The sequence below is a fragment of the Phascolarctos cinereus genome, unplaced genomic scaffold, assembly GCF_003287225.1.
Source record: "Phascolarctos cinereus isolate Bilbo 61053 unplaced genomic scaffold, phaCin_HiC Scaffold_3;HRSCAF=262, whole genome shotgun sequence".
NCBI classification, from domain to species: Eukaryota; Metazoa; Chordata; class Mammalia; order Diprotodontia; family Phascolarctidae; genus Phascolarctos; species Phascolarctos cinereus.
Window position 1 is genome coordinate 222,505,393 of NW_027555736.1, and position 14,120 is coordinate 222,519,512.

At 40.2% G+C, this 14,120-nt stretch overlaps 1 protein-coding gene across 5 annotated transcripts in view; it reads right to left on the reverse strand.

Annotated features, from left to right (window-relative positions):
- NRXN3 (neurexin 3) overlaps window positions 1-14,120 on the reverse strand; it is a 2,091,311-nt gene that overhangs the window by 1,371,233 nt on the left and 705,958 nt on the right. For all 5 annotated transcript variants that reach the window (XR_013485433.1, XM_078151451.1, XM_078151449.1 and 2 more), the window contains exon 8: window positions 8,883-9,266. Coding sequence is in view for 4 of the 5 variants with exons in the window: in XM_078151451.1 (XP_078007577.1) it covers window positions 8,883-9,266 (384 nt within the window). In the remaining variant the exon portion in view is untranslated. The remainder of the gene's footprint in view (window positions 1-8,882; window positions 9,267-14,120) is intronic.

Consider the following 14,120-nt stretch of genomic DNA (forward strand, 5'->3'; position numbering starts at 1 on the left):
TTTCTATAATCCCAGGATCACTTCACTACCTGATTTTTACTGGACCAGCCCTGAGTTCTATCAAGTCTTGAAAACCTACCTTATTTTTTAGCTAGAGTCTACATTTTCTCTGTTCCCAAGGACAGGAAAAATATATGCCAATTCCTCACTGATGTCTGTCAATGGTGAAAAACGAAGGGAGACGCCAGAAAGGATAGAAGGAAGGGAAATTCAAGCTATGCTTTTTTTCTAGTCTCCAATGAAAATATCTTTTAATTTGTTTCAAAACTGGACACTTTAAAAAAGACAAAGCAGGCAATACCATTGGTTTTCCCATTTGCTAAAACTTGGCTGATGTAATGATAAATATAAGGGACCAATGTAATATAGCATCAACAATCTGAAACTGGAAGGGACCTCAGTGACCCAACTTCCTCATTTTGAGAATGGGGAAACTGAAACCCAAGGTCACCTAGGTACAAGGTATCAGAGGCAGGATCTGAACCCAGACCCTCTGAGTCTTTGCTGTATTACTTCCAAAATCCTCGCTTGAAATCAGAGATCACCAAGGGGAACAGACCATCAATGCACACTCAGACTTCCTTGGAGTACAGAGGAAAGCTTGTTTTGTGACTCTTTTCTCGTAGAAGAACCCTGGAGCATAGAATCCTATAATACTCTTTTGCTCTGTGATTCTGAAGTGCTGATGTCCCATAATTTAGAAGCATCTCAGTTTATTGCAGACACAATGGGCAGATGTAGGCTGGCACTTAAGCAGCTTTCAGAAAACATTGCAATAAAGGTACTGAGTATAAAATGTAAGCCACAAACCAGCCTTTGCCAGACAACACAGCCAACAGCAGGTGCTGGCCTTCTTCTAAGTGGTGTGAGGCACTGCAGGGAATAGAGTGCTGCTCAGCTGGACATAGCTCTGGGCAAAACAGCAAAGAGTTCCAAGACACTCCCTCCCTCTTCTCTAGGACCTGAGAGAGTTTCAAGTCACCCCATGCTGACAGAGAACTACTTCCTCCTTTCTTCCCCACTATGCTCCAAACCTCTTGTTTAGTCACGGAATAATTAAATTAACAAAAATAGTCACGGATATTTCTGTAACTAATGTTTTAAAGTTTACCTGCATTATCTCACTTGATCCCGACAACAGCCCTATGAGACAGACATTACATGTACGATTATTCTTATTTTATAGATTAGGAAAATGAGGTTCAATGCTTGCTAAATGTTAGAGACAAGATTTGAGCCCAGATCTTTCTAAAAGCATCAGAAGCAGACTTTATACTGGCAAGATTCCATGCTCCTTCATCAACCATGAATTTTCTGCCACATCCTTTCCTCTTAATTCTTTTCAGATGAGACATAAGCATAGTCATCCCAGACTGTTACCCAAATCAGGAAAGATGGACAACTGATCTGTAGAGCAGGAAGATAGGCATTGGCATTAACCCTGATGATGTCTCTGGCTTTTTTTCCCTGCCTCTGAGGTTATGTCTTCTGCTACCGTATAAAAACTAAACTTGCCAAGGCTGGACCAGTGCTTCTAAACTGGCCTAGACCGTAGAGATGATTATTTTGTAAAAGAAGTAAGAAAGTAAGGAAACTCTTTGCAATAAGGCAGTCAACTTCTGGGATGTCTGATTGCCTGAGTGGCTTTCCATTTGTGTTCCATTGAATGGTATGTGTTTTTTCTGGAGAGGATATTATGAAGTTAGAGTCCCTACGACTGCTATTATGTTAAGGCACAGCATACACAAAAGTGCTTGCTTGGGCAGTGGTGATGCCACATGCCACTGATGAGGATAGAGGAGGTACCACACCATCACCATTGATTCCATTCCTCTCATCTTGGCCACAGCTCCAACCTTCAAAGAGATTGTGGCAAAGGACAATGGAGAGACGTAGTCAGTGCACTCCCCTATAACACCTTACCCCCTACCTTTATTCTCACTTCATCACCTTATTTATTTATTTATTTATTTATTCATTTATTTATTTATTTATTTATTTGATCACCTTATTTACTTATTATTTATTATCATTACATCACCTTACCCCCTACCTTTATTATCACTTCTTTTTCTCCTACTCAATGGTTAGTCAGTTTCTACTTCTCAACCTCATCCCTGTGATTCAGTTACTGAGGTGAAAATATGGTGCCTAATATATGTAAAGTACTTTTTTATACCTTAAGGAGCTATGTAAATGGTAGCTATTATAATAGTAACTAGCATTTATATAGCTAGTTTGCAAAAGACTTTAACTAGGTTATCTCATTTGATCCTCATAGCAACCTTGAGGTCAATACTATTATTATTCCCATTTTATCAATGAAAAAATTGAGACTAACAAGTTAAGTTAGTTGCCCCGAGTCACACAAGTAGGAGATGTCTGTGGCGGGATTTGAACTGAGGTCTCCCCGTCTGCAAATTTAGCCTTCTATCTACTATGACACCAATCTTCCTATTCATGTTGGTGACCCCATGAACACTGGCCTCCTAGTTCATTAACCTCTTCAGTCCTCATAGTCTACATTGCCACTGTACCTCAGAAAGTTTTCAGGGTGGTAATACCATAGACTTTATTATCACTCCAAACTATTGCATCTCCATGATTCTGAACTCTGCATTTTCACTCTTATACTTCTCCCTTAACTTCCATTTCTTCTTTTGCCTAATTCCTCCAAACCTATTTTTTGTCCTAATCAGGACTTCCAAATACCTCTGCCCCTCTGTCCTCTCTCAATTTATCATCCTTGCTCTGGCCCTACTTACCTCCTTCCATAATCTCAGCCTTACATGTAATATGCTAGTTCAACGATGCACCACCAGCCACCCTTGGACTCCATATCTTCTTTCAATTTTCATTCTAGTTAACCTCCACAGCCCACTTCTGTTCCTACTTCTGAGTTGCTCAGTGGTGTTTGAAGGAGTCTTCACAAATGTCTTTAAATATACCATTACAAATACATATTCTCTAATGTCAACCAGACTCTTACTGTTGTATATAAATTTATATATTGCTACTTTATTGATACTCAGCATGTTCCTCACAGTGGCTATTCCATACTTTAGCTATTCCTCTCAAACAATCAATACCACCTCCATTCCCTACTCTTTCAACCAATGACCTTGTCTCTTTCTTGTGAAAATCAAGGCTATTCATCATGAGACCCCTTTTATCCATCTCAAAATCCTTCTATATCTTAGCCTTTATTCTCTTTCTTTATTCTCTTTCTTTGCTCCCATCTTTGGAAAAGAAATGGTCTTTCTTGCTAAGGCAAACCCCTGCTTGTGCCCTTGGTCTCTTATTTCCCATTTCCTCCAAGAATCTGCACAGCTGATCAGGACAAAACTGTTTCATTTTTGTCTTGGTAACTGGGTTATAAGTGTCTTGCTACATGCCAGGCACTGTGCTAGGAGCTTTACAATTATTATTTCATTTGATACTAACAACAAACTTGTGAGGTAGGTATTATTATTATCCTCATTTTACAAGGCAGAGAGAGGTTAAGTGAATTTCCCAGGGTCACAACAAGTAGGCATATTTGAACTCGGGTCTTCCTGACTGCAGACTCAGTTCTCAATTCACTATGCTGCTTAGCTGCCTGGCAGACAGGAGGCACCCCATAAAAAGGTTTATTTTCTTCTCTCTCTCTCTCTCTCTCTCTCTCTCTCTCTCTCACACACACACACACACACACACACACACACTCAATTTTTCCCTCTCTACTAGCTCCTAGATTCTCAGGATTCTTGCAGCCTTAACAAAGGTTGCATTTGATCTCACTGCCTTCTCAAGCCATTGTCCTATATCGCTCCACCCTTTCATTGCCAAATTCCTAGGAGATGCTTATATGTATTGCTTCTGCTTTATCTTGACCACCACTCACTTCTTAATCCTTTGCAATCCAGGTTTCTAATCATTCACACTCCAATGAAATTGCTCTCTCAAAAGTTAACAGTTCCCCCTTAACTGCTCAATTCAATCTTCTTCTCTCAGTCCTTCTCACCGATTTCTCTTTAGTTTTTGATCACCCTTATCTCCTGAACACTACTCTCTCTTTATTTCCTTAGCTTCTATGGCACTCCTTTTACCTAGTTCTCTGCCTACATGTCTTACTGCTTCTTCTCAGTCTCTCTTATGGGATCATCATCCCTCCCCTACATCCTAAATGAGGCTGTACCCCCTAAGGTCCTTGTATCTTCTTTCTTCATGTTTTCTTCCCTTGGTGAACTTGTATGCTCCCAGAAATTCAGTTATCATCTCTATACAGATGACTCTCAAATCTGTCCTTTTGTCTGTCTGTTTACCTACTTACCTACCTACCTGTTTGTATAGGCCTAATCCCTCATCCAAATCTCCATCTTGCATATTTAGCTACCTATTGGATATATCCACCTATATATTACATTAGTTTTTCAAACTCAACATGTCCAAAATGGAACTCATAATCATTCTTCTGAAATCTATCCCTTCTTCCAAATTTTACTATTTCTGTTGATGTCTTCACTATAATCCTAGACAAGTAGGGGCTGGACAACCTTGAAGTCACTCTTGATACTTCCATAGGATAACTATGAATGTATAAAATAGGTGACCAGGGATAGAGATGGCAGATATAACTGTGAAATAGAACGAATCTATCTAACCTACAGGGATATTATACAGAATCCCAAAATTTAAATTTGGAAGGAAAGGATCTCAGCAGTTATCTAGGTCAACCTATACCTGAAATTAATCCCAACTATAATATACCCTAGAAATTGTTCATCTTGTCTCTACCTTAGGACCCTCAAGGAGGGGAACTCATCACCTTTCAAGGTAGCCCATTCCACTTTCAAACAGCTCTGCTTGGTAAGAATTTTGTTTTCCTTCCTAGGAAAATAGAGGCTTTATATAGGCTTACAAGCCTACATTTGCCTTTGTGCAACTTACCCCGCTGGGGCCAAACAGAGTAAGTCTAATCTCTCTTCAGTGTGGCAGCCCTTCAAATACTTGGAAAAATAGCCATCATTACTCCCCTTGCCCTCCACTCAGCGGTAAGTCTTGTCTTATCCATGTCAATATCCTTAGTTCTTTTAACCGACCTTCATGTGACATGGATTATAGGAAGCCCTTCACCATCCAGCTTGCCCCTCTCTGGATTCTATCCAGTTTATCAATGTCCTTCTCAAACTGTTGCACTCAAAACTGAACATAACACCCTAGCTAGGGTCTAGCTAGGGAAAAGTAGAGAGGAATTATCATCTCATTCCTAAAAGCTATGCCTCTCTTAATTCAGCACAAAATCATACCTAGATCAATGCAATGCAAAAACTACCTGGGTTGGAGTCCTGATTCTGAGTATGTAACAGTTATCTGTTTACTTGTTTTAGTTGTGTCTGACTCTTTGTGATCTCATTTGGGGTTTTCTTGGAAAAGATACTGGAGTAGTTTTCCATTTCCTTCTTTAGTTCATTTTACAGATGAGGAAACTGAGGCAAAAAGGACTAAATGACATACCCAGACTCACACAGCTAGTAAGCGTCTGAGGCTAGATTTGAACTCAAGATGAGTCTTCTTGACCCCAGGCCCTGCACTCTATCCACTGTACCCACTACCTACCTGCCCCTAGCTATCTAGCTCAGGTAAATTATTTCACCTCTCAGAGCTTAAATTTGCTTTAAGTTTAGACCTGTAAATTCATATGGGCTGTTTGCCCAATTAGAATATAAGCTCCTTCAGAACAGGGACTATATTGATTTTCCATTTGTATCTCTAGTGCTTTACATAGTGATTTGCACATAATAAGAACTTAATAAAGGGTTTCTCATTCATTCATTCACTTTAGCACAAATATTCTATGATTCTAGATCTCAATCGAGCTAATTTGCCACAGATGTTAGGTACATAAGCACTGAAGAGAGTGTTTTGCTCATGGCCCCAGGGCCTCTTGGAGCTGATTACAGCTCCTTGGAAGACATCTGCAGAACAGACAAACAGAAGCCACAATGCTTTTGGGGAAAGACAAAACCCAGAATTCCTTCCACGTAGTGTCCACTGGCCTGATATCTATAGATCACAGTTTCAACCAAATTAAACCGGCAGCAAAAATGCCTACGGTTTTTCATGTCATTGAGTAAGCATCAAAAGACCAGCAATCAAATAGCTATTGCTGGACCACTGAAATAGATGATGACACCGTATTTTTTTGTGCAGTGACTCTACATCATCCTAGGTATACTCTATAACCTACAGACCTGGTCAAGTCAAAGTGATGAGACAAAGTCTACTATTGAACAATAGGACGTGCAAAGTCAAATTAATGGCTAGTCAACTACTTGTAGAGGATAGGCAGCCTTGATGATGAGAACACCTTAATGGAATACACATCCTTAAGAATTACAATAGGGTAGCCAAGTTCAAATGACTGGTACCCCACAAGAAGTCACTACAATCAGTTGTGTGGACTCAGTGTAGTATCCATACCCAGGATCACCTGGGCATAGCAACCCCCAGAAATGTTGGTGTGTCCATGACCACACTCCAGCTCCTCTCAGTTTCTAAAGCAGAGGTAAGAGGCAAGAGGTGCAGCATGTATGGTATACCTATCTATTGATAGCAAAAAGTCTATGGGAATGTCCCAATGCTTCCACATAGATTCTGACTTCCCCTCAGGTACTCTAAGATAGAGCAGGCCACACCCCTCAAGAAATAAGAAGAATCAACCAAAATCTAGGCACGAAGAGAGCAGACTATCACATTCTCTGTGGGGCAATACCCCCTATTCCAAAATGGCTTACATGTTTCTTACCCTTCCAACCCAACAAGATAGGGAGAATTACTGGCATCAGGGTCCATAAATAGGAAAGTGGAACAAGAAAAGCACGCAAGTGGCAAGTGAAGCAACCCAAAGGAAAATGGGTTTGTCCCCGCGTCGTATATCCCCCACAAAACTGAGTTCAATGCAGAAAATGTCACCAATGGGAATTTCCATTTCCTTTGTTTATTAAGCTGGGTGCCTTTATTTTTGTACTCTGTCAGTTCATTCTGATCATAATATCAGGCATAATGCAGGGGGCAAAAAGCAATTGATGCAATCACCTGGGATTTGCAGTATACAGATCAAAATGTCTTATATTTGCTAAGCTCCTTGTTATTTGGCCCAGAATGGATACGTCTTGGCTGCACTGTAACGGCAGTAATTGTCTCTCATATATCCCCAATCAGGCTCCTTTTAATGACTAGTCAGAAGTGACAATGTAAAAATGTGCAGTGACTTTCCACTATGTTTGGCAAATCTTGGACTCACTCCCATTGGTTTGCCCTTGAACAAAGTGATCTTGAAGACACCTTGCTGGTGCAGGCTTACCTGATGCCTGTCCCCAGAAACCCTGGTGCCAGAGAGAGGTGCAGGATCCAGAGAGAAAGACGGAAGAAGGCTGCAGTGACCTCCGGCTCCTCCATTGTCTTTGAAGGAGGTAGAGCAATCTAACTGGTACCAATACTGTTTGGTGCATCTCCAAAGACAAGTAACATTCCTATACTCCCAACTGAGTCACTGCTCTACCGGGAATAGACCACATCGCAGGGCAATGTGAAGAAGTGCTACAACTTGGCAGATTAGCCAGCCGCAAGACATCTACTTGAACTCCAGGTCATTTCCCCCCTTAATCAGTCCTTTTTTTAATTATTATTTTAATTAAATCAAATATTTAAATTCTATAAGATGTAGTACATTATCTCTACATCTTTCTTCCGTACTTATCCTACAGACTGATAAGATTTCCCAGCTCTCATAGTACAGGTATTACCAAACGACCTATGGGAAACTCATGTTTCATTCAAAGAAAATCAATTAAGAAGAGGCAAACAACAGTTCCTGTTCTCAAGAAGTTTTACAATGTAATGGACTGAGATGATCTTGTTTAAAGCCCATGGTTTAGTAAAGGATTGCAACCCTCTACCAGCTCTCTAGTACTTAATCAGGTTTACTCATCAATGACTTTGGAAGATGAAAACCTTTGTTTTTTTCCCTCTAAAACTGCTCTCCTTCCTATATTTGTACATAGAATTTGTAATCTGTGATAAAAAACCTAGTGCTTCTTTTGTCCTCTCATGTTTTCATGTATTTCTTGCCTCTCCATTTAGAGCTAGATTGTAAACTACTGGAAGACAGGAACTGTCTGCTACTTTTTCGATTGTTTATTTTACATCCTTAATGTCTAACATAGCTAAGCTTAAAAATGCGTATGCTATTTTTCTACCATAACACGGTTAATGACTTGTGGGCCACAATCTCCATTCTGCCTGATTAACTTTTCAGAGTCTCCCACTGAATGTACCCAGGTCTTGCTTGTTGGTCAAAGTTCCCATGCCCAAGCCCGAGGCAATTCTTATCTTTTTCACTAATTTTCTAACTCAATATTGACATAAAAGTCCGGTAGTAAGAGGAAAGAAGCCACAGAGTACCGTGGTTCTAAAGGCCTAATTTATTCAGTGTACCCGGGTATCCAGTATCTGTGTGTGTGTGTGTGTGTGTGTGTGTGTGTGTGTGTGTGTGTGTGTGTGTGTGTGTGTGTAGGGGGATATTAGCCTACTGTCAGTAGATTCTAGATTTTTCACGCTTTGTGCTAGATTTTTTTTTTAAATCACAACTTGAGAGAAGATAGTATTTGCTTCAAACTTTCCCTTCCAGACATCCATTCACAGCATTACAAATCCAAGAATTCAGAAATTGGAAGGAAGATATCTTAGAAATAAGTTGGGCCCATTGATGGTACCAGAAAAAGCTCATATCTGACAGCATGGAGATTTTATTTCTAAAGTTAAGGATATTTAAGTGGTATTACCAGAATATAGAACTACAACCAGCAAATTTAGCAAATCATTTGCCAAGGGGAAACTACCCCTCTCACATGTTCTCCCCCAATAGCCGGTGCCAGTGCAGTCACAAATGAAGCGGTTCCAGCCATCCTTGCAAACAGCATTGTTTTTGCAGGGGTAGCTGTCGCACTGCTTTGTGCTAAGCCTGGAGCAGGAAGACTTGACCCCTGCGGCGTTCTGCACCTCTGCCAGCTGCCGGATGTTCTTGCTCCGTCCATCGATGAACAGGTCTCGAATGCAGCCCACGTAACCATAATTCAGCATGGCAGTCCAGAGCTCTGTAGGGAGGATGAGCCCCGCACGGTTCTCTGGCAGTCCACCCAGGTACATATCCCCCTCCAAGTCCAAGATCTCACTCTCTCCACTGGCTGTGAATGGGGTACGCCTGCTGTTCACTGATATGGTACCTATGACAAGGAAGAAAGGGAAACACACAAATTAGCAGCTTGAAGCGCAGCTCAGGCACATCAGACGTTCAATGAGTTATATAAAAGGTACCAGGCAGGTGGGCCCTGGAGACCAGATCCTGGCTTGCCAGTAAAGGAACAATATACAATGATAATAGGTAGGAAGGATACTCTTCATGGGACTGTTTCCAACCTTTGGCAGCTGGGAGAGGGTAAAGTGGGAGCTGGGAGAAATCTCAGTGACCTGGTAACAAGTCCATACATGAAGTGCTCATAAGCGGCTCAACGCAAACCCATGATCACACACACACACACACACACACACACACACACACACACACCCCTCAGCATACCTCCCAACTGAGGCTTTGTCAGCAGTGTTGTCTTCAAACAAAGGTCAACTAACTTTTTTTTTTGAATAATGCCCAACTGTAGCAAATGATCTGTTCTCCCTATGAAAATGGAAGTTTTCCTAGTTTTCCTTCTGATTGGTTAATTCAGGAACCAGCTGAGATGTAATAGAATATCCATTATAAGCATCTCTAGATTAAGGATTTCTTCCTCTATAGCGCTTCTTCCTCTGAGGGTAAATATTATTACTGTGAATGGGGTTGAGTCTAAGAAACTGTCTAATTGCTCCCTTCTAACAGACACCAAAATACCCAAAGGAAGTGGAAAATTTCAGAGCAAAGGTCTTAGTCTTTTTCGTGTCATGACAGACCCTTTAGGGAGTCTGGTGAAACCTAAGGACTCCTCAGAATAATGTTTTTAAATGCATGAGATAAAAACACATAAAATTGCAAAGAAACACCACTTTGAAATACAGTTATCAAAATATTAAAAAAAACAAATCCAAGGATCCCCTAAAATCTATCCACAAATCCTGTGGTCAGTGGATCCCAGATTCAAAACCTCTATTTTAGAGGAATTGAACCTTTGATTTCACTGGCAAAGTGAATTGCCCAAGAGAAAGCTACCTATGCATATCAGCAACTGTTTTTCAATTTATAGTCTTTGAAAGCTGCCAGGGACATAGAGAAATTAAGTGACTTGTCCAGGGTCACACAGCCAATACATGTCAAAGGTAATGGAATTTGAACCTCAAATCTTCCTATCCCTAAGGCTGACTATCTACTCTGCCATGCTATCACAGTCCTTTGATTTTCACAAAAAGTCACTGAACCATGGAACCACAGAATTTTATAGTTGAAAGCATACCCTAGAGTCAGTCAATCAGCATTTATTAAATGTTTTCTATGTGCCAGTCACTGTGCTGAGTGGGAATAGGGTGGCAATGAGGATATGAGAAAGACCAAAAAACCTACACCTGAAGGAACTCATATTCTAATAGTAGAAATAACACGGACATAATTCTACAGAAGAGACACAGTCTAAATGGAAGACAGCCCTGGAGGCAAAGTAAGAGTACTGTATGCAGTGTTCCTGACAAGGATTCACCTAGACTTCTTCTTGAACATCTCTGCACAGGGGTCCCAGGACCTCCTAATGCTAGCTTTGTTTGGAAACTGTTTTGTTGTTCTCGTTGTTGTTGCTGCTGCTGTTGCTATTGTTGCTTGCAAAATACTCGCTGATTGAAAAACTCTCTCTTCTCTTTTTACCTTCCGCCCATGTTCCTGGTGCTATTCTTAGTGGCCAAAGAGAAAAATTCGGATCCCTCTTCCATGTGACAGCCCTGTCAGCACTTGAACACAGCTATCATATTCCCTCTAAGTCTTCTCTCTCCTATTCTTTCAGTGGGTTCCCATATGGCATGACCTTGAGACTTTTCACCATCTCGATTGGCCTTCTCTGAACACTCTCAGATTGATCAATACCCTCTCTAAAATGGATGTAGTCCTTAGAATTGAACATATAAAAATGTTCTAACCAAGTAGAATATAGCAGTGCTACTGCCTCGCTTGTCTTAGACATTAAACATCTCCTAACATAGCCTAAGGTCATGTTAGCTTTTAGGATTTTCACATCCCATTATTGATTCATCTTCAAAATGCAGTTTATTAAAATCCCCAGATCTTTTCAAAGGAACTGTTGTCTAGACATCCCTTCTCCCATTTTAAACTTGTGAATTAGACTTTTTTAAACCAAGTATATCCTCATGAAATTTCATCTTATATTATCTAACTAACATTCTAGCCTGTGTCTATCTTTATCCATGTCAATATGGGTATAGATATATACATATATGCATATTTATACAAGCACATACCAATATATCTATTAATATATATGTGTGTGTGTTTATGTGTATTTATGCAATTTATATGTATAAAAACAAAATATAACAACAACAACAACAACAAAAATATGTGTATGTCTTTTGGATCCTGACTCTGTCATATGATATACGTCCAGGTGATACAGTGGATAGAGTGCTGGACCTGGAGCAAAGAAGATCTGAGTTCAACTCCTACCTTTGACATTTACTAGCTGTGGGATGCAGGGCATGTCACTTAAACCTCTGTCTGCCTCAGTTTCTTCAGCTATAAAATGGGGATAATCATGGCAGCTGCCTCACAGGGTTGTTGTGAGAATCAAATGAAATAATATTAGCATAGTGCCCGATACGTAGTAAGTGCTTAATAGATGCTTGCTCCCTTCCCTTTTTTCCTGTCAGCTTTCTGAAAATAGCAGACTTGATGAACAATGCCTTTATCCAAGCAGCTCATACAAATATGAAACAACACAGAGCAGACACCTAAAGCACTCCACTAGAGACCCTTCTGCATGTTGACATTGTTCTATTGGGTCCAGTCACTCAACTAATTCCAAAGCCAGTAAAGTATGATGCTGTATAGCCTCCATCTCTCCATCTTGCTCCCAAGAATATAATGAAAGACTTTAAAACATGCTTTGTCAAAATCTAGGAAAAGTATAGCATACACCTCCCCCATGTTGTTTAGTAACCCTTTCAGAAAAGGAAATGAGGGTACACTGGAATAACCTGTCTTGACAAAACATGCTGGCTGGCTCTTTATGATCACTGCTTCCTATTCTTTAAAAGTTTTATTTATGGCTCATTTTTCTCTGTGCTATGAACAGTCCCAATACATCCTCCCCTCAAGGGATCCTCACTCATAACAAAGAAAATCTTAACAAGATTGACTGATGCAATGAAAGCATTTGAAAATGTATACAACATGGTCATTCAGTGAAATAGAGGACTTTCAAGCATTCCTGATGAAAAGATCAGAGCTAAACAGAAAATTTGACTTTCAAACATAGGACTCCAGTGGAACATGAAGAGGTAAACAGGAAAGAGAAATCATAAGAGACTTATTAAGATTGAACTGTTTACATTCCTGCATGGAAAGATGATATTTGTAACTCATGAGAACTTTGTCAGTATTAGGATAGTTGAAGGAAAAAAATTGTATGTATGTATATATAGATACATAGATAGAGGGCACAGGGTAAGATGAAGATTAAGGGGTCATATCTGGAGAATAAAATTAAGGGATGAGAGAGGATGATACAGGGAGAAGAAAGGGAGAGGTAGAATGGGGTAAATTATCTCACAAAAAAAAACAGAAAAGAAAAGTCTCTCACAGTGGAGGGGAAACAGGGGAAGGTGAGAGGGAATGAGGGAATCTTATTCTCATAGGATTTGGCTTAAGGAGAGAATAACATACACATTCAATTGGGTATGGAAATCTGTCTTACCCTACAGGAAAATAGGGGGAGAAGGGGACAAGAGAGCAGGGGGTGATAGAGAGGAGGGCAGATTGGGAAAGAGGGTAATCAGAAGCAAATACTTCTGAGGAGGGACAGGGTCAAAAGAAAGAATAGAATAAATGGAAGGGCAGGATAGGATTAAGGGAAATAGAGTTAGTTTTTCACAACATGTCTACTATGGAAGTGTTTTGCATAACTGCACATGTACAACCTATATTGAGTTGCTTGCCTTTTCAATGAGGGTGGGTGGGGAGGGAGGAAGGGAGAAAATTTGGAACTCAAAGTTTTAAAAACACATGTTTTAAAAAAAATGTTTTCACATACAACCGGGAAAAAAGAAATATAGGAAATGGGGTACAGAAGTCTATACTGCTCTACAGGAAAATAGAAGGGGAAGGGGATAAGAGAAGGGAGCGGGGAGAGATAGAAGAGAAGGCAGACCAGGGGAGGGGTATTCAGAATGCATGCCATCTTGGGGTGGGGGGAGGGGTGAGAAATTTGAAACTCAAAAACTTGTGGAAGTGAATATTGAAAACTAAAAATAAATAAATTTACATTAAAAAAAAAAGAAAATGTATACAACATTCTGCACTCAAATTCCACCACTTCTCAGAGAAGAGGGACATGTGTTTTGATATCAGTTCTCCAGGACAAAGATTTAACCACTTATTTTCAAGATGTTCATCAATCATTCCTTTTATAAAACATGCTAGAATTTTCACTAAGTGAAATTCACCGGCTTATCGTTTGCAGAGGCTTCCTTTGATGGAAAAGTAGGCCATTTGCCCTTCACCAGGCCTAAAAGACTTCTCTCACTCTCCATGGTCTTGAAAAGATCATAGATGCTCTCTGGCTCAGCAATCACATCACAGTCTTTCAGTGCCCTGGGATCTAATTTGTCTTGTCCTGGAGACCTGAATGCATCAAGGGCGTGTTGATGTTCTCATACTATCTCCTGACTTATCTTGGTTTTCAATCCCCTATTAGCCATTTTTTGTTCAGTCTTTTCAAGGCCAAAGATTGTTCTCCTTGTCAGAGGAAACAGAATCAAAATAAGAGTTGAATAGTTCTCTTTTCTCTCCTTTGTCTGCCATCATCAGCCCATCCATCCTGGGTGGCAATCCTGTCACTTTGATCCTCTTCTAATTCCCAAAAGGGCTT